Raw genomic sequence first — 17,832 nt, forward strand, 5'->3', positions numbered from 1 at the left:
ACAGGCCTGTAAACCAAAGTCGCCTGCCTTAATTCTTCCATGTGTTTTAAATTGCTTTTCATTTGAGCCATGCTGGTTGCAAAAGAGAGCCAGGCCTGGATGAGACTGACCCCGATGACAGCCCTTCTCCCCACTCCCAGCCATGCTAGCCTACCTCAGCCCTGGCTTCACACTCTGCACTTGAGCTCAGTGAGGGAGGGCCCTCACAGGGTGAGGGGGCTGGCATCGCCCCACCTGGTGGTAATTATAGGCAGCTTGGCTTTGGGGTTTGTGCATTCTGGCAGAGCCCTGTGGAGATGGTATTTCTGAACAACGAATCCCGTTTCCACACACTTCCCGTTAGCGTTTCTGAGCCACTTTCTCATCTGCAGGACGACCTGTGATGGGAAAGTCTAGGTTTTGCCACTACCGGCCACATGGCTTTGAGCCACTCTGACAAGTCTTGGGGGTCAGGGTCTTCATCTGACATGTGGAGCAGGCTGTGGGGCTGGCCCAGGGTTGTCAGCCATGCCATATCATGGCGCACACAGGAAGGGCTGCTTTTCCAGGCTTCGAACCCGGGGTAAATGGAAGAGGAGGTGGCTTGACCTTTGGTGTCTCCAGCTGCCTAGGCCAGCCAGCCTTCCCTGGGGCTTCGAGGAGCAGTACTTCTAAGGCCTGAAGGACTTGCCCACCCCATCCACTCTGGGGAAGAGTTTGGCCGGTGTCCCGACTGCTCCTGGCTCTTTGCCAGGCTTCTGGGGCAGTGGCAACACCAGTCAGGAAGCTCGCTCTGTTCCAGGCACTACTTGGGTGATGATCTTGTTTCATTCTCATCGACGTCCCATAAGTACAGGTGAAGGCCCTGGGCATAGAGAGGAGAGGACACTCTGAGGTCCCACAGCAGGGGAGTGGCAGAGGAGGGATGGCAGCCTGACTCTGAACCACTGTGCTTCCTGTAAACGGCAGGGGCGTGGGAATGCCTCTCGGGATCTTCCTGAGGATCACAGCCCAAGGGGCCGATCCAGGGGGCTGCTCATGGGGGAAGTGTGGCCCCCATCATCTTCCTTCCTCTTCCACCAGGGCTGGGTCAGGTCCTGACTTCTTTCTCCACGGGTTTGCCCTTGGCCAAGTGAGAGTCAAGTCCCTCTATCTCTTAATAAATTACTTGCAGGGCAGCGAGAAGGTGGCTTTACTCCAGAGAGGGTGTTAACACAAGGCACTGACCTGTATGTGTGATGGCGTCAGCATAGCAGATGGCAGGCCGAGGTCTTTTTTTTTTTTAAGATTTTTATTTATTTATTTGACAGATCACAAGTAGGCAGAGAGGCAGGCAGAGAGAGAAGAGGAAGCAGGCACCCACTGAGCAGAGAGCCCGATGTGGGGCTGGATCCCAGGACTCTGGGATCATGACCTGAGCTGAAGGCAGAGGCTTTAACCCTCTGAGCCACCCAGGTACCCCTTCCCGAGGTCTTTGTTAGAGGCCTCAGTGCAGGTTTCCAGAGCCCAGGACAAAGGTGGTGGCTCTAGGGTAGCATTCTGGAAGAGTCAGAACAGCATCCTCTGACCTTCTGATGTGGCAGAGGTGGTGGAGACATGTGGACATGGGGGTAGACATGTAGTATCTAAAGCTGGCTGTGGGACGCCATGTCATACTTGGCTACCTTCCTGTGCTCATTTTCATCCCAGTTCTCAGACTGACCATTTGAGGTCACCCCTCTGTGTTTCCTTCTAAAATAGCTTTGGCCTCTCTGGGCTCCGAGTTGCTCGTTTGGGAAGACAAGCCGGTGAAAGAAGTTGGGTAATAAATCATGCTTCACCCCGTGAACAGAATACTATTCGGGCATTAAAAATGATGCAGGAGATCTATACGCTCTGACATGAGAAGATGGCTACATAAATTATTAAGTGGAAAAAGAAGTTGTGTAGAATTTATGGTTTGATCACGTTTCCATAAAATAAATGCATACATACGGTAGTGGAGGCATAGAGAAAGTCTCTGGATGTAGATACACCAGAGTGTTAGAATAGGTGTTTTCCAGAAGCTGGGAGGGATTATAGTTCCGTGACATCAGTGTCCAGAGGCTGTGTGGGGCCCAAGTGCTTCTAGTTTTCCATAATTTTTTAAACTATTTTATCTATTTATTTATTTGAGAGAGAGAGCAAGCTGGGGGAGGGGCACTCCCCTGTGGAGCCGAGGACATGACCCAGCTTGGCACAGAGTCTGCTTCTCCCTGCCCAGAGCCCAGTAGAGCTCAATCACAGGACCCTGAGATCATGACCTGAGCCACCCAGGTGCCCCTAGTTTTCCATTCTTCAATACAGCCCACCTCTCTGGGACGGGGCAGATACACACCCAACAAGCCCCAGAACAAGAGCCCTGGACAATTTCCACATTCCTCTAAGGAGTCAGAGGTTTGAAGGAGATTAGCATGTCAGCATGGTGCCCCTGGGGAACAATATGCAGTCTCATTCAACCTACGCATGGGGCAGACCCAAAGGGACAGAAGGAATCAATGGTAGCGCTAGATCTTCTGACCTTGGGGTGAGTGAGAGCCCATCTCCTACACCTTCCACACTCCTCTGTTCTGGTCCTTCTTACCACCCACCAGCTGTTTGACAGCTGAGATCATGGCAGGCAAGAGCATCATGTTGATTTGGTCACACGAATGTTTCTATGTCAGCTGTTAAGATGATGACCCCAACTCCTAGAAAAGGAAATCTAGCTTTGCACCTGTTGTGTCAAACTTAAGAAATATTCTTTGATGGAACAGTCCCTTAAGGCTGCCACTTTTCTACAATTAACAAAATGACTATAAATCCTGGTATAAGCATGAGAAAGTCAGAATTTGAGGGTTTTAGATATATTCAACTCTCGGCTGATTGCACTAACAAAAATGTGACCTTGGCAGTGATGTACGTGCCTGGTTGTGAGGGGGGCTGGACAGTTTTCTGATGCAGATTTGATGGCACTCTCCACAATTTGGAGGCCGTGATGGTGGGATCATCAAGTTGGGACCATGATGTGGGAAGCAGAGACTGGGTGGGCTGGAGACCAGAGGGCAGGATGGGGCCCGTACAGATCCCCTCCTGCCTGGGATCCTCAGGGCTACTCCGCAGTAGGAGTAGTGGTTGAGACCAGTGGCCATGGTCCTGGGTTCAAATCCTAATTCCTCCACTTCCTCAGCATTTGTGCCTAATTTTCCTATCTGCGAAATGGGGGATACTAGCACCTACCTCGTTCGAGTGTCAGGAGTCAGCCCACCCAGAACATTTAGGATGGTGTCCGGCCCAGAGTTAGCCCTTGCTAAGAGGTAGCAGTCCTGTGGTAGAACCCTGGCTGTTTTGACTGTTGCCGCTGGAGAGAAAGCACAAAGAAGCTGTTCTCCAGTGGGAAAGGCACATGTTTTCCGGTGCGAAAGGGATCATGGCCTCTGACTCTGCCTCCCTCTGTTTCAGGTGGGACCCTCGGCTTCAGGATGCCCCGGGGGTGTGGATGACCAGCGGCCCCGGCCCGGATGCCGCCGCCCCGCGAGGGCCGCTCCCCGAGGGCCGCCGGTGGCCCTGCGCCCTAGCCTCCCCACCCGAGGACCCCGCGCGCCCCGCCCCCGCCTGGCCGCCCAGGGTAGCGGGAGCCGCGGGAGGGAGCCCCCCGAGCGCACCGAGCGAGCGGCCACGGCGCAGGGATCCGGGGGCAGGGGCTCGGCGCCGGCCGCAAACATTTTCCCCCCGCGGCTCGGCAAAATGACCAGCCTGTTCCGCCGGAGCAGCAGCGGCGGCGGCGGCGGCGGCGGGGGCGGCTCGGCGGGGGCGCGCGGGGCCGGGGCCGGGGCCGGAGCAGCTGCCTCGCAGGAGCTCAACAACAGCCGGCCGGCCCGTCAGGTGCGCCGCCTCGAGTTCAACCAGGCCATGGACGACTTCAAAACCATGTTCCCCAACATGGATTACGACATCATCGAGTGCGTGCTGCGCGCCAACAGCGGCGCAGTGGACGCCACCATCGACCAGCTCCTTCAGATGAACCTGGAGGGCGGTGGCGGCAGCGTCTACGAGGACAGCTCCGACTCGGAGGACAGCATTCCCCCGGAGGTAGGGGCGTGGCCCTGATCATTCACCGCGAGGCCTGAGGCTGTCCGAACCTCTTAGTGGACGTGGGTTGTTAGCCCTGAGTTGTAACGCGCGAGTAGCAGCTTTCTCGCAGGAACCCCGTACCCGAGCCGGTCAGTGGCCTTTTATGGTCAGATAGCACGCAGTCAACAAACATGGCACACCTAGTCGGTGGTGTGCCAGGCACAGTACCAGACCCCACTAACGGGTCATCAGAATTGAGGAGCTTGTTAAAAAAGCAGACTCTCGGGCCCTACCCCACCATACTGAAGTCCAATTCCAGGCTGGGGCCGTCTAGCCTGTATTTTCCAAGAAAGGCTCTTTTTTGCCCTTCTGGGTGTCCACCTTGGCCAAGGCAGACTGAGTTTCTGCCGGCACCGAGCTCGCAAGACTTGGGCCATAGTAGCTGGGAGCAGCCAGTGCTTTTGGTGGGAGAAGTGAGAGCAGGAGAGGAGGATGGCTTCCCAGAGGAAAGGATAACCAAGCTGAGGCCCAAAGAAAGAGTTGGGAGTGAGGGACAGGGTGTGCAAGGCAGAGGGAAGTACTTGTGCAAAGGCTCAGAGGTGAAACAGAGCGAGAGTCACGAGGGATCTGGCAGCAGGACCATCTGTCAGGACCTCTGGAGCCCGCAGAGACCCGGAACTTGAGAAGTCCAGGCAGTGGAGAAAGAGCCTAGGGAACAACCAAAGAGGAGTGACCTCAGACGTACTAGTTAAATTCCTCTGAGCAAGGCATGATGGCGGTGGCAGTGGGCAGTTTCTGAGCAGTTCCTTCCTTTATCAGCGAAGTCGCCGGGGGAGAGGGGACCATCTTGGTGCCTCAGGGTCCACCCGGCCCCATTGAGTCCCGTAAATGTGACCCCCTGGTCTCTGGAGGGCCTGCTGTGCTGGGTGCAGAAGGGGCACACAGAGCCTTCCCGTGATCGGGTCGCTGCCTGCGGGGGCATCTGGGACACGCGGCCCTGGACAAGATGGAAGGGCCCAGCAGATGGCATTTAACTCTGCTCTTTGCTGAGTCCCAGCTGGTACCGGGCACCATCCCACAGGCTTTAGATGTCTCTGTCCTTGCAGTCCTCTTACACTTTGTGAGGCGGTGTTAGTATTATTATCCTCGTTGACAGAGAAAACCTAGACTCAGATATGGCTTCAGATTCCTGGTCAACACAGCCCCGCAGGCATCCAGGACTCTCTTGTCAGCCAGAGCCCTCCTGCAGGCCGAGGCCACTGGCCCTTGTTCCCTTAGTTGGTGCGGCCTGGGATTTCTCCCTCCAGGTGGAGGAGAAGCACTGTGGGCAATGACATTTGCTTCATTCCCGTGTCACCTACAGCATCCAGGACGGTCCTGGCAGATAACAGGCACCCAGGGAATGCCTGTTGAGTGAATAAATGTTGCTCCTGTCTTTGCACAGGTTTCTTTAGTCTCTTTCCTTGGGAGACCACTCCTTTGAACTGCCTGGATTAGCCAGTGGAAGCAGTCTCAGAAAACCCAGATCCTCTTTGTGGAAAGGAGGGGTGAGTGTGTGTGTGTTTGCAAATACATCCTTTAAGTGTGAGCTGGAAGGAGAGTATTCTGCATCCTCTGACCCTTTCCGCAGTCTCATTGATTCTGCGGTCGGCAGGTAGGGTAGCATAATCTTTCCTCCTTTGTCCATGGCCCCCAAGAGCCTGTGAATCTCCAGCGGTCTTCACCATCCCCTCGGTAGGCCTGCACTGTGTGTGCTTCTGTTTTTCTAAGACTCTTGCTTTCCAAATTGAGCCCCTTCTCAGCACCCCTCCTTGGCTGTTGCCCCAAACCCCCACCTTTGGAGCTCCGCCCGGCCCATCGGCAGGCAGTGCCCCAGCTAGCGGAAAGTGCTTCAGAAAATTTATGAGCAGCAGCTGGAATGACACTAACTGCTGACTGGAAAAAGGCCCCTCGCTGGGGGCTGATGGATGGTTGGCTGGCCCGGGGGGGTATCCTTGCCACAGAGAAATATCTCCTGTCAGATCAATGGCCCAGACCCTAGCCCCCAGAGCACCTGGCAGGCATCCATCACCCACACTGAGTGAAGCCAAGGGGCCCCAGAGCTGAAAACTTCAGCACCTTTAGAGCCAGAAGAACAACCTCACTGTAGCTGGTGGGGTGGTGGGGAGAGAGGCTGAGGGAGGCCAGGAACATGGCTGGGGTTACTCTCTCCAGAGACTCGGGATCAGCCTTTCTGGAGCGTGCCTGGCCTGCCGCTTGCCTCCTTGGCGGTTCCTCATTCTGTTCCAGGAGCCTCTGATGAGCGTCTGGTCTTGCAGCCCCCAGAGGCTGCTCTGAGGAACAGGCGCGGCTGTAAGGGGAGGGGGCCTCCTGGGGCCCCTGCGGAGGCCTGATCTCCCTGAGTCTGGAGGCGGGCTGCTACAGGCCTTGGTCTAGGAAGCCCCAAGCAGCTTCCTTCAGGAAACAGCTCTCCCCTCCTCACGTCTCCCTCAAACCAGCCTCAGTGGGGCCAGCCTGGCCGGCCACTGAGGAAGTTAGCCTCAAGGCTCTGGTCTGGATCCCTGTCCTCTCCCCAAGCAGTAGGGTCCGACGGGCAGGGAGTGAGGGATGGGGACAGAAGCAACACTGTTCTCTGGGTGCGCTGGCTAGGTGCTGAGCCACTGTCCTATGCCAGGCCCCTGAGGTTCCCCCGTGAACTGGACTGGAGCTTGCAGTGTTCTCTATCTTTCTCTTTCTCTTTCTCTGTCTCCTTCTCTCTCTCTCTCTCTCTTTCTTCTGGTGGAAATTTGGGGCTAAGGAGAGCAGTGGCCCACAAAACAGCTACATTCTTCTTTTTCAGCAAAAGCATCTGTTTAAATACTTTCCGCCTGAAAAGAAAGAACGTTAGTGCATTCCAGGGCGGGAGGCCTCCTTGGGTCAGGCTGGCCGTGTCTGCACAGTGTGGCGCAGTGTGTGAGAGCGTGTGCTCACTTGTGCGTGTGCCCGCCCACCAGCCCACCGGCCAGGGTGTCCCTGCAAGACTCTGTCTTCCCCGGGCAGGAGTGGGCTCAGGGCGGGCAGGTGCCCTTGCAGCCCGGCCCCACCCAGGCTTTTAGAAGCAGTTCAGCATGATTTCTGCAAGCTCACTCGGAATTAAAATGCAGGGCCTCTGAGCCAACTGACAGCCTCTGAGCCCTTCTCATATTCTTTGGAGGAGATGAGAACGAAAGTGGGGAGCAGAGGACAGGGAGCTGGAAGCTAAGGTGTAGGCCAGCTGGGGTGTATCTGATCTGGGGTCTCCTGGTGGAACGTTGCTTCCTGCTTTCTGCTTCCTGCCCCAAACTCCTCTGTGGATCTCTGGGGAAGGATCCAGGTCAATCCATGGAACAGGAACGCTGGGCCTTGCTGCACCCTTTGCTTTTCCCTGCCCCTCTATCTATCCAGGAGGGAGAGGCATCCTGGGTATTCCCCTTCCTACCCTCTGCCCTAAGAATCCAACCAGGGCGTGTGGGGATTGTGCTTGAAGGATGGATCCTTGCTCTGGAGACCGTGTCCAAGTTGAAGACTCACCTCTGAAAAGAGCATATGGCTTTGCCATGTCACTTAGCCTGGGTCTCAGTTTCCTTATGTATAAAATGGGGTAACTATCCCTATCCTACCTTGCCAAGTTGTTTGAGGTTCAAGCGAGATAACCGATGTCGAGTTACTCTGAGAGCATGTACAAATGATGTTAATGTTATTTATCAGAAGTAACCCATGTACCGGAAAGTACAGGAACCATACGTGTGCGGCTCGATGAAGTTGCCCCAGACCCAGGTCAGGAAACATCCACAGAGCCTGGAATCCTTCTGGTGTCCCTCCCAGCCTGCTGCACCCCCACAGAGGTCCTACTGCTCCGACTTCTGGCCCTGTGATTTGTTTGGCCTGTTTTTAAACCTTGCTTGGATGGATAATGCCGCTCTGAACATTCTTCTGGGGACGTGTGCTTTCATGCCCATGGAGTAGGTTGGAATTGTAGGGTCAGAGTTAGCCATGCATTCAGCTTTATAGAAAACGAAGCAGTTTGGCAAAGCAGTGGTCCTATCTGTTTACCCTCCCCCAGCGGCATGGAGCTCCCTTAGATACATCCTTGGCCGCCCTGGGTTTTGTCTGAATGTTATTCAAATTCAGAGAACAGTCGGTCGTTAACATGTCTTTTTGTTGTTGTTTCCGATCTAGATCTTGGAAAGGACTTTGGAGCCTGACAGTTCTGATGAAGAGCCCCCGCCTGTCTACTCCCCGCCAGCCTATCACATGCACATGTTCGACAGGCCTTACCCTCTGGCGCCCCCCACACCACCTCCCCGGTGAGAACCCAACTCCCCTTGGAGCCCAGGGCGGTGGGGAAAGGGATCAGTCGCTGGGGTTGAGTAACAAACGCCATGGGAAACTAGGGTGGACCCCTCGGGGTATTATTCCACCAAGAACAGGCTTCCACTGCAGCAAGAGACACTGCAGTTAGATACCAAGGAGAACTTCCACACGGGAAGGAGCGCAAGCACAAACATTCACTGAATGGCTACTCTAGGCTAGGTGCTACGCTGAACATGAAATGGGACAGAGTTACATGGGGCTTGGCGCTGCCTTCCGGAATCTCACAGTCAAGGCCCCTGCAAGTGGGAGAAGCAAACACAGGGAATGTGTATGGACACTTGCCCCACCGAGATCATGGCCCACTTCGCTAATTGACCACTGGGCTCTCTCCCGCTCAGTGGAGACAGAATGTCAGAATCCCCTTCCACACAGCACCTCCCAGGCAGTCGGCGGTAACTGATGGGATGGATACCTATTTGGATCCCTGGTCCAGGGATGTCGTGGGGATTTTTAGGCAGTGGGACCAAGTGAGTCTTTTTTCCTGGAATAGTTTGGTAAGGGGAGGCAGAGGAATAGTAGACTGCTGGGTCCTGGAAGACTTCTTCCAGGTGAGGGGCTCAGTAACCTGGAGGGTTAACATGAAGCCAGTAGCCCATGACCTCTGAGGAGCTTGTTTTCTGTGCCATGTATCGGTAGCAGAGCTGCTGGAGTCTGGCTGCCTCTTTGTCCTAGAACTGCAGTTCCTTTGAAGGGCTCAGCGCTGGGGTGCTGAGGAGCTGGGGGGATACGATGGGACAGGGGACCAGTCCCAGTGGATCTTTCCTTCTGGGGATCTTGGGCACCTCAGGACATGGTCATGGAGACCTTTGCTGTGCAGGGAGGGGTCATGATGACAGCCACCAGCTCCCAAGTGCTGGGAACCAGCAAGGACCTCTGTATACACTGTCACGTTCTAATCCTCGAAAGACTTATGAGCACTCTGTTAGTGTCCCCCTTTCACAGATGAGGAAACTAAGCCAAAGAGAGTTTTCATGACTTTCCCAAGACCACAGAGCTGAGCTGTGAACTCAGGCCATTCTGATTCCAAAACCAATGTCATCGTTGCTGTGTCTGTCGCCTCCCTGATGAGAAAAGTCTCTGCACTTGCAGTTCAGGGAGCTGATGGAGGCCTGGAAGGTCACAGGACAGAGGGAACAATGTTTTGCATTGGGGACAGGAGCAGAGCTGGGGTCTTCCCTTTACTGCAAGTGGCACCAGGAGGCTCCAGTGGGCTGGAAGGCAGGGAGTGCATGGATTGGTCTGGGTGAGGCCTTGGCAGGACTTGTGGCCTGGCATGGGTCACGGAGCCCGGTGCTAAGTGATTTCCCTTTGACATATTATTAATTTTTCAAAATATCCCGAGATGCTTTTGCAAAACATCGAGCTTCTACTAGGCAAAGTGGTTCTGCCTGTTTGTCAGAAGGGAAAACCAAGGCCATAAGAGGCAGAATCCCACGGTGAACCTGATGTGCATACCCGGGCCCCATCCAGCTGGGCATGCAGCTGCTGTGAGGACCGGGGTGGTGCCACTCAGGATGGAAGCCACTGTTGGGGGCAAGGGGACCTCAGCACTAACTCAAGGCTTAAGAGGACTGAGATTCAGGGCCCTGACCTGGAAACAAAGGCTTCACTGGGCCTGGGGAGGATACAGGGCAGAGAACTTGAGTCAGGAAAGAAAAAAAAAGGGGGCTCTCCTACCCCCTTCTTTCAGCTGCCCAGCTTCTGAGGCTTTAGGTGCTTCGGCTGTGTGGCTTCTGGCTCACTACTTAACCTCTCTGAGCTTCGCTCCCCTCACCTGTGGATGGGAATACTAATCCCCAGCTCAGCACTGCTGCGAGGATAGAAAGATACTGCACGTGGAGCACTTAGCACAGTCCCAGGCAGGGATCAGACCTGTCACCTCTGCTTGACTGCTCCTTCCCACCCGGGCTGCCCAGCTGGCCTCTGAGCTCCAAATGGAATATTGAGACTGGTGGTGAGGCTTCCCGCAGAGGCCAATGTTCAGAAGAAACAGGGCCAGTCTCTGCCCCAGGATGGCCCTGCTCAGCCAGGTCCACTGGCAGGCTGTTTCCAGGGTCTCGTTCAGTCTCTCTCTCCCAAACATTCATTCCAGCCTTTACTGAGTCTTGCACAGTATGCAGGTGCTGAACCATCTGTGTGATACTGAGATGAATACAGTACTGCCTTGCCCCCCTGAGGAGATTAGAGATTGGGGGAGGCAAAGACTGGGGGTGGGGAGGCAAGAAAGTCTGTCTAGAGGAATTCATGTCCACACTGTGTCCTGATGAAGCAGAGGACAGGAGGGTGTTTCAGGCAAGGGAAATAGCATGTGCAAAGGCCAGGAGGCAGGAGAGGGGGAACCATCCGGGAGCTTTGGGGAACTCCAGGAAATGGAATGGCCATGAGGCTGGAGAGGTGCGCTGATCATGGGGGCTCTGTGGGTCCTCTGAAGAGTTTGGCCTTATCCTACAGCTAGCAGGCTTGAGTTGGAGAGTGACGGGATATGGTTAGTGTTTTAGAATCTCTGGCTGCTGGGGTTGGAGGTAGGAGGCATAGCAGGAGGCCCCTTTGGCGCCTCCAGTCACCTGAGGGGCTTCAGGTGGGGCAGGGTTTGGGAACTTGCCCTGCTGAGACAACAGAGAGGCAGGGTGACCCCAGTGATGAGTGCCTGCAAAGTGAGGACCCCTGGGCCCAGGTTTTACCTACACGGTCTGTGTGTCCCTGGACAGGGCCTGACTCTCTCTGGTCCTCAGTGTCCGTTCTTTTTTTTTTTTTGTCTATTTCGAGAGAGAGAGCTAGAGTACAAGCAGACAGAACAGCAGGCAGAGGGAGAAGCAGGCTCCCTGCTGAGCCAGGAACCCAATGTGGACTTGACCCAAGATGCTGGGATCATGACCCAGGCTGAAGGCAGCTGCTTAACCCACGGAGCCCCCCAGGCGTCCCTCAGTGTCCACTCTACCAAGAATCCTGCCTGGAAGGTTCATATCTGAAATCCTTCTAGGGTCTGATGGTCCATGGGTAAACCTGGGGGTCTGATGGGAAAATTTTAGTTTTGGGGTCCTGGGACAGAGGCTCTGGGCCAGGAGAGCCTCGCAGCCTTCTCTCTCCTTCCCCTCCTCCAGCCTGCCCTTGCCGCTATCTCCGGAATGAGGAATGAAGGTCTCTGAGACCCAGAGCTACCCCTCCGCACAGGCCACCTGCCGTTTTCCCGTTGAAATTACAGCCTTGGAAGTTTTTTATTTGCCTCTCAGCTCATTTCTGACATTCCTTTCCGACCACAATGGATTTGACTGGGCCGCCTGGCCTCAGGGCCCCCCTGGCTCTTGCAGCTGCGGCTGACCTCATCTTTGCCTTTGCCAGGGCCCATGGCCCCAGACAGGCTGGGCCCGACCTTTCTCGGGACCACGGGCCCAGCAGCCAGGGAAACTGGGCTGAGGAGGGTCTCCTGCTCCTTGTCCCCGTCCCCTCTTGGGCTCAGTAACAAAGGGCTAGAGGGGTCTCAGTGCACCATTGGGGTTCTCCCTCCTCACTTTCCTGGGTGGCTCGGATATGGTTGAGTTGGAGTGGGTACCCGTGACCTAGGGGAAGACCCTGGAGAGGAATTCTCTGTGCTGAGGCCAACCACAGGTGGTCCGCACGTCCCTGGGAGAGGGGGCATCCTTTCCCCTGCCTCAGGCCCTTGGGAGAAGTGAAGCCTCCAACAGGGACAGAAGGCGGCAGAGTGATACGGGGAGAGATCTGCCTCGGACTCAGAGTCCTGGGTTGGGTTACAACGCAGGCTCTTCTGGGGCCTTCCCTCACCTGTGCGGTGGCGAGAGGGTGGATGAGGCGGGCGGGCGGGTTCCCTTGGCTCCCACAGCGCACTTAGCAGCTTGTTATCCCCGTCTGCCGCCGCCCCCTTCGCCCTGCCAGGCCACCCGCCCAAAATAGAAAAGGAAAGGAAGTTATTTCCACAGTCAGCGGCAGCCCGGAAAAGCTCTCCTCCAGTGAGGGGGCGGGCGGGATTCCTGGAGCTGGAGACAAATCAAAGCCAGGCGAGAGTGGCCGGCCCCACCGCCCCCGGCCCGCTGCCTTCTGTGTGTGTCATTTCCCTGATTCAGCAGAACACGTGTCCTGCGGTTGCCACGCTGCAGGCTGCTGAGGAGGGGTGGGGAGCTCCTGGCCTGGCCCCGGGCTGCCCTCAGGCTCTGAGGGCAGTGCGGTTGGGGGGGCCTGGTGGTCAGGGAGGGCCCTGCCACTGCTTTTCTTCCTGTCCCCACCGCACCCCCCTTGCTGATGGCCTCTGCCATGGCACACGGACCTCTGGCAGGGCACCTTGCTTATGAAGAGCTACCCCTGGGCACCCCTTGCAGCAGGACCCCTTCCATCCCCGCCTTCAGTGTGCCTCTTCCCAACACTGCCCAAGACACAGCCTCACGAGGGGCTCCTGCCCACCTCGGCAGGGAGACAGGTTTTTCCATGAGGAAGCTCAGCCCAGAGGGGAGCAGGGTCTTGCCCAGGACCACCCTGCTGACTGTGACTGAGCCAGAACTTGAGCCCGCCATCCCCATGTCCCCCACCCCAGCCAAACAGCATTGGGGCAGCTGGGCTGGCTTCTGGGTCTGGTCACTGGGAGCACACCTGTTCCTCAGCGGCCGTGAGCTCGCACTGTGCTGTGTGCTCGGGCCATGCCTGCCATCTTTAGAGGACATTCGTAAACATCTGCATATAAACCCATGACACCCAGCTTGAGTGCCAAGAACACTGAGGACTCCAGGCCTAGGGACCTTGAGTGCACAGAGTGGCTGGAAAACGGGGACTATCTTGCACGGGCCAGGGCCTGAGATGGAGGTTAGCAGAGGCCTGATTGGAAAGATGAGATAGAGCACTGGGCCTTTGTCCTGGAGGCCGTGGGAAGCTTCAGAGCAGAAATGCCATTCTGAGCAGGATCGCTGGTGTGATGGGCCGGGACTCCTGTGTTTGGGCCTGACTTTTCCTTCTTGTTGTTACCTCTCATCCTCCAGCATCGATGTGCTGGGCTCCGGACCTGCATCGAGCCATAGGCGCTACCGTAACTGGAACCCACCCCTGCTGGGCAACCTCCCAGATGACTTTCTCCGCATCCTGCCCCAGCAGCTGGACAGCATACAGGTAATGGGGGGGGGGCAGGGGCAGTGGCCTTGCAGCATCTCCCCTTGCCCCTGGTTTGTGCCAACCCATTTCACTTCCTGATGTTTAAGCCCGGGCTGAGCTATTTCTGTTGGCCTCGGTTCACAGGGAAAGAATGCTGAACCAAAAGCCTCGTTTCCTGTCTGGGCCTGGAGGTTTCCTGTTCCACCCAGGGAAGGTGACAGCCCGGAGGAGTCTGTGGCTACAGCCATTACCCCAGGCTGGAGGGAGGTGGGCATGGGAGCAGCCAATGGCAGAGGGTCCAGGCACCTCCCCGCCCTGATCTGGGATAGGGCCAGGGGCAGCATTTCCTCCTGATGTGGGCACAGCCTCAGGGGCCCTTGCAGGAAGGGGGCCTCACCCTGAGGCAGCCAGGACAGGGAGAGTTTTGAGCCTGGGCCTCCATGGGGAGCTAGCCAAGCTATCGCGTGGCTTGCAGATCACTTTTCAGGACTGTTCAGATTGTAGATGAGGGCTGGGGTGGCTCAAGGGGGAGGAAACATCGTTTTTAAGTCCTTGCTGCTTCCGCAGCAGAGTTTCTGGCCTGCTAAGTTGGGTTTCGGCTGACCACTAGGGTCTGATAGCAGGTGCAGGCCCCAGGACGCGGCTGGAGGAAGCTGGGAAAGGACACGTGTGCCCCCAGATACACATGGATGTTTCTGCAGCACGTGTCCTGGTGAGCAGCCATTCAAAGCCCTTACTCCCCTCCTCAGGGTAACCCCAGCGGCTCTAAGCCCAGGAACAGCGAGGGAGGCCTACCCTCTGTGGCTGGGCCCGGGGCACGGGACCAGGAGAACCGCTGGAAGCAGTACCTGGAGGACGAGAGGATTGCGCTTTTCCTGCAGAATGAGGAGTTCATGAAGGAGCTGCAGCGCAACCGGGACTTCCTGCTGGCCCTGGAGAGAGGTGGTGCCCCGGAGCCGGGGGTGGGGCACTGCAGCCACTGCTTTGTGGCTGGGGAGGGGAGCTGGAGCGGCTTCAGCCTTGGGGCTCAGAGGCGGCACTGAGCTGGAGGCCGAGGTGGTCTTGGGCCTGTTGATATATGGCCCTCACCTTATGAGAACCCCAGAATTCTGCCAACAGGGACACAAGTCCCCAGCCAACTCTTCTCCCTTCCCGGGACTCAGGAAGACAGGTGTGCCTTTGTAGGCCCTCTTCTTTCCCCGGCACATCACTGGGTGCCAGGCACTGGCCTTGGTACCACGTGTCTGGAGTGGGGTCTGGGGGTGCCTCCCTGAACAGAGGCTGGCAGAGCAGGAGCTCTCAAATTTTCTGGCAGTTTGGGTTGTCTTTGGCTGGAGACCTTACTCTGCAACCTGGCAGCCTTTCCCCTGCAGGGTGGGAGTGTGTTTTGAGTGGGGTATAGTGAGGGGCCTGTGGGGGGCCTGTCTTATGAGGGTCCCAGAGGGAGTGTGTACATGTGTGTATGTGATGGGTAGTTGGGAAGAATCAGGTGTGCAGGGAGAAGGCGCCCCAGCTCTGCAGTACAGGTGCTGGGGGGCGTCAGGGCCTGGTCTCGCCTGCCTTTAATTTAACTAACTATTTGAGAGAGAGAGAGAGCAGGAGAAGGGGGTGCGGCAGAGGGACAGGGAGAAGCAGGCTCCCCGCTGAGCAGGAAGCTCCACTTGGAGCTCGATCCCGGAACCCTGAGATCATGACCTGAGCTGAAGGCAGACGCTCAACTGACCAAGCCACCCAGGCACCCCTTATTTTACTTTTTTAAAAGATTTATCTATTTATTTGAGAGATAGAGCACATGCAGGGGCAGGAACAAAGGGAAAGGGAGAAAGAATACCAAGCAGACTCCCCACCGAGCATGGAGCCCAGATGGACGTGGGGCTTGATCCCACAACCCTGAGATCCTGAGCCAAGTGGAAAAAGTCAGACAACCCACTGAGCCACCCGGCCGCCCCAGGGCCTTTCCTTATCAGCAACGAGTCAGACTGTGTGATGTCTCAGGGTCCACCTAAGTGTGGTCTCCTGCCATTCCAGGTGCTTGTGAGGGCCGGAGTTTCCGTGGCACAGCTGGTTCTTGGAGAGCCGGAAAACATGTGTGCACATATTTTGTGTGTGTCCTGTGAGATCTGAGGGCTCGGTCTCCAGCAGCCTTCTTGTACCTCGGCCTAGGGTGCCGCTGGGAGAGAGATCACTGTCCTGACAGCAATGTGGTCCTTTTCCAGATCGTTTGAAATATGAGTCCCAGAAATCCAAATCCAGCAGCAGCTTGGCTGTGGGAAACGACTTTGGCTTTCCGTCTTCTGCCCCAGGTAACCTTGGCTTCCTGGGAGAGAGGTCTAAAGGGCAGAGAGGCTCAACTCCCCGGTTTCGGTTGCACTTTGCAGATTTGGAGTTTGGGGGTAGGGTGGGGAAAGAGGCTGGAGGGGCAGGTTCTGAGCCCACCACCGAGCCCACCAGCACACTCACCCAGAGTGACGTGGCCCCTCTACTTGGCAGACCTGGACTCTTGCCAACCCAGTGGCTGCTGGAGCCCCCCTGGGATTGGCTCACGTCCGGCTGAACTGCTCAGAAGGTTCGTGGAGCATGGGCAAGAAGGGACACACCACAGCATAGCTGTCCCATGGTGGGTGGGCTCAGGAAGGACACAGAGACTTCCAACACTTCATCTCTGCCCTGGGGGAGCTTATGGTCTCATGAGGAATGCAAGAGAAACATCCAAGAGAGGGCTGAAGCCAGCAGAGCTGAGGACACACTGCTAAGAGCAACTGCTCATGGTGAGGAGGGCATGGTTTTTTCCTTCACGGGCCGAGGCTATATCGGCCCTGGCCGGGCCCCACCCTCATGCTGGAGGAAGAGAATCTTGAGCTTCATGTACAAGATGGTGAGAGGGAAGAATTGCTTCAGTGGAGGGCCAGGCCCCTCTGGGAGCCCTAGCCCACTGAAGGAGGGCCCGGATTGGACAGCAGGCTATTGGGATGCACGAACAGGAGTCAGGCTGGAGCTGGGAACATGGGCAGAGAGGGCCAGAAGGTCTGGGTTCCATACTGGACACCTGGACCCCACCCACGTGTCCCTGTGTGGTGCCTCGCGGCCCTTAGCCACACATAGGCTGCCCCCCGCAGAGAGAGCAGCAGCAGCTTCTGCCTGAGGCAGACCTTACATCGCACCGAGGAGTGGGGTGGAGGGGCAGAGGGATGGGGAGCTCTGCTGATCCCGGCTCAAAAAGAGAAAATCCCGTGGAACCGATTCATAAGCAACAGGCTCGGAGCTTAGGCCCCACCAGATGTGCATCTGGGAGTTTTAACGACAGTCTCTCGTCCTTGATCCTGAATGAGCTCGACACACGAGGGCTGCTGAGATGGATCAGAATGACTCACAGGGGACTTAGCAGGCAAGGTGACTTGGGATTAGCTGAGCTGCAGGGTGGAGAGCAGGAGCTTTAGAAGGGCAGCGAGAGACGCACGTGGGTGCTGGGTGAGCGGGGAGGCTCTAGGTGGCAGCTGGGTTTATCTTCATTCCTATGTCTAATGAGTCCAGAACTTCATGTCTGGAGGGGCCAACCCCGGGCAGGGAGGAGAAGGGAATCATCGCAGCCAAAGGCCTGCTTTGTGCCCGCCCCTCCCTTCCATTCCCGTAGTAGCTCTCACACCCGGTAGGGATGCAGGCCAGCGGCAGCCGCTGCGCATTGGTGACTATCTTCCAGCCAGTTCAGGGTGCAGGGGAAACCCCAGTGCTTAGCGTCGGGTGACTCCCGTGATGTAAATACTCCCACCAACTTACCAGCGTGACTTCACGGAACGCGGAGTTGGTCAGAGAAGCTGGGAGCTGGAAGGCTGTGGGAGCGGCTCTCCACGCATACAGCGGACCATACCATGGTCCATGGTCCTGCTTTGTTGTTGTTTTTTTTTAAACAACATTTTAATTTTTTTATTTATTTTTTTAAGATTTTATTTATTTATTTGACAGACAGATCAAAAGTAGGCAGAGAGGCAGGTAGGGGGGGCGGCGGGGGGAGTGAGGAAGCAGGCTCCCCACTGAGCAGAGAGCCCAATGCGGGGCTGGATCCCGGGACCCTGGGATCATGACCTGAGCTGAACGCAGAGGCTTTAACCCACTGAGCCACCCAGGCACCCCAGCCATGGTCCTGCTTTGTACACAAAGAAGCCAAGCAAGGAAGGCTCTGTGGAGAAAGAAGTGTTCCTCAGATCCCTAGTGTCTTTAGGGAAGAAGCCTGATCTTTTGCCCCTTTCCTCAGATGGAAGGGTTGGGCCGAACCCCTGACTTGTGGGGCCGGCCCTGACCCAC

The 17,832-nt window shown here is 56.4% G+C and overlaps 1 protein-coding gene across 2 annotated transcripts in view; it reads left to right on the forward strand.

The window, feature by feature from the left end:
- Positions 1–17,832, forward strand: part of CUEDC1 (CUE domain containing 1) — an 81,952-nt gene that overhangs the window by 57,565 nt on the left and 6,555 nt on the right. For both annotated transcript variants that reach the window (XM_032871982.1, XM_032871983.1), the window contains 5 exons: positions 3,439–4,068; positions 8,248–8,375; positions 13,425–13,551; positions 14,283–14,475; positions 15,750–15,836. In XM_032871982.1, the coding sequence (XP_032727873.1) occupies positions 3,724–4,068; positions 8,248–8,375; positions 13,425–13,551; positions 14,283–14,475; positions 15,750–15,836 (880 nt within the window). In that variant the 5' untranslated portion in view covers positions 3,439–3,723. The remainder of the gene's footprint in view (positions 1–3,438; positions 4,069–8,247; positions 8,376–13,424; positions 13,552–14,282; positions 14,476–15,749; positions 15,837–17,832) is intronic.

This window comes from Lontra canadensis, unplaced genomic scaffold, assembly GCF_010015895.1.
Source record: "Lontra canadensis isolate GAN:19392208 unplaced genomic scaffold, GSC_riverotter_1.0 scaffold43, whole genome shotgun sequence".
Classification (NCBI taxonomy): Eukaryota; Metazoa; Chordata; class Mammalia; order Carnivora; family Mustelidae; genus Lontra; species Lontra canadensis.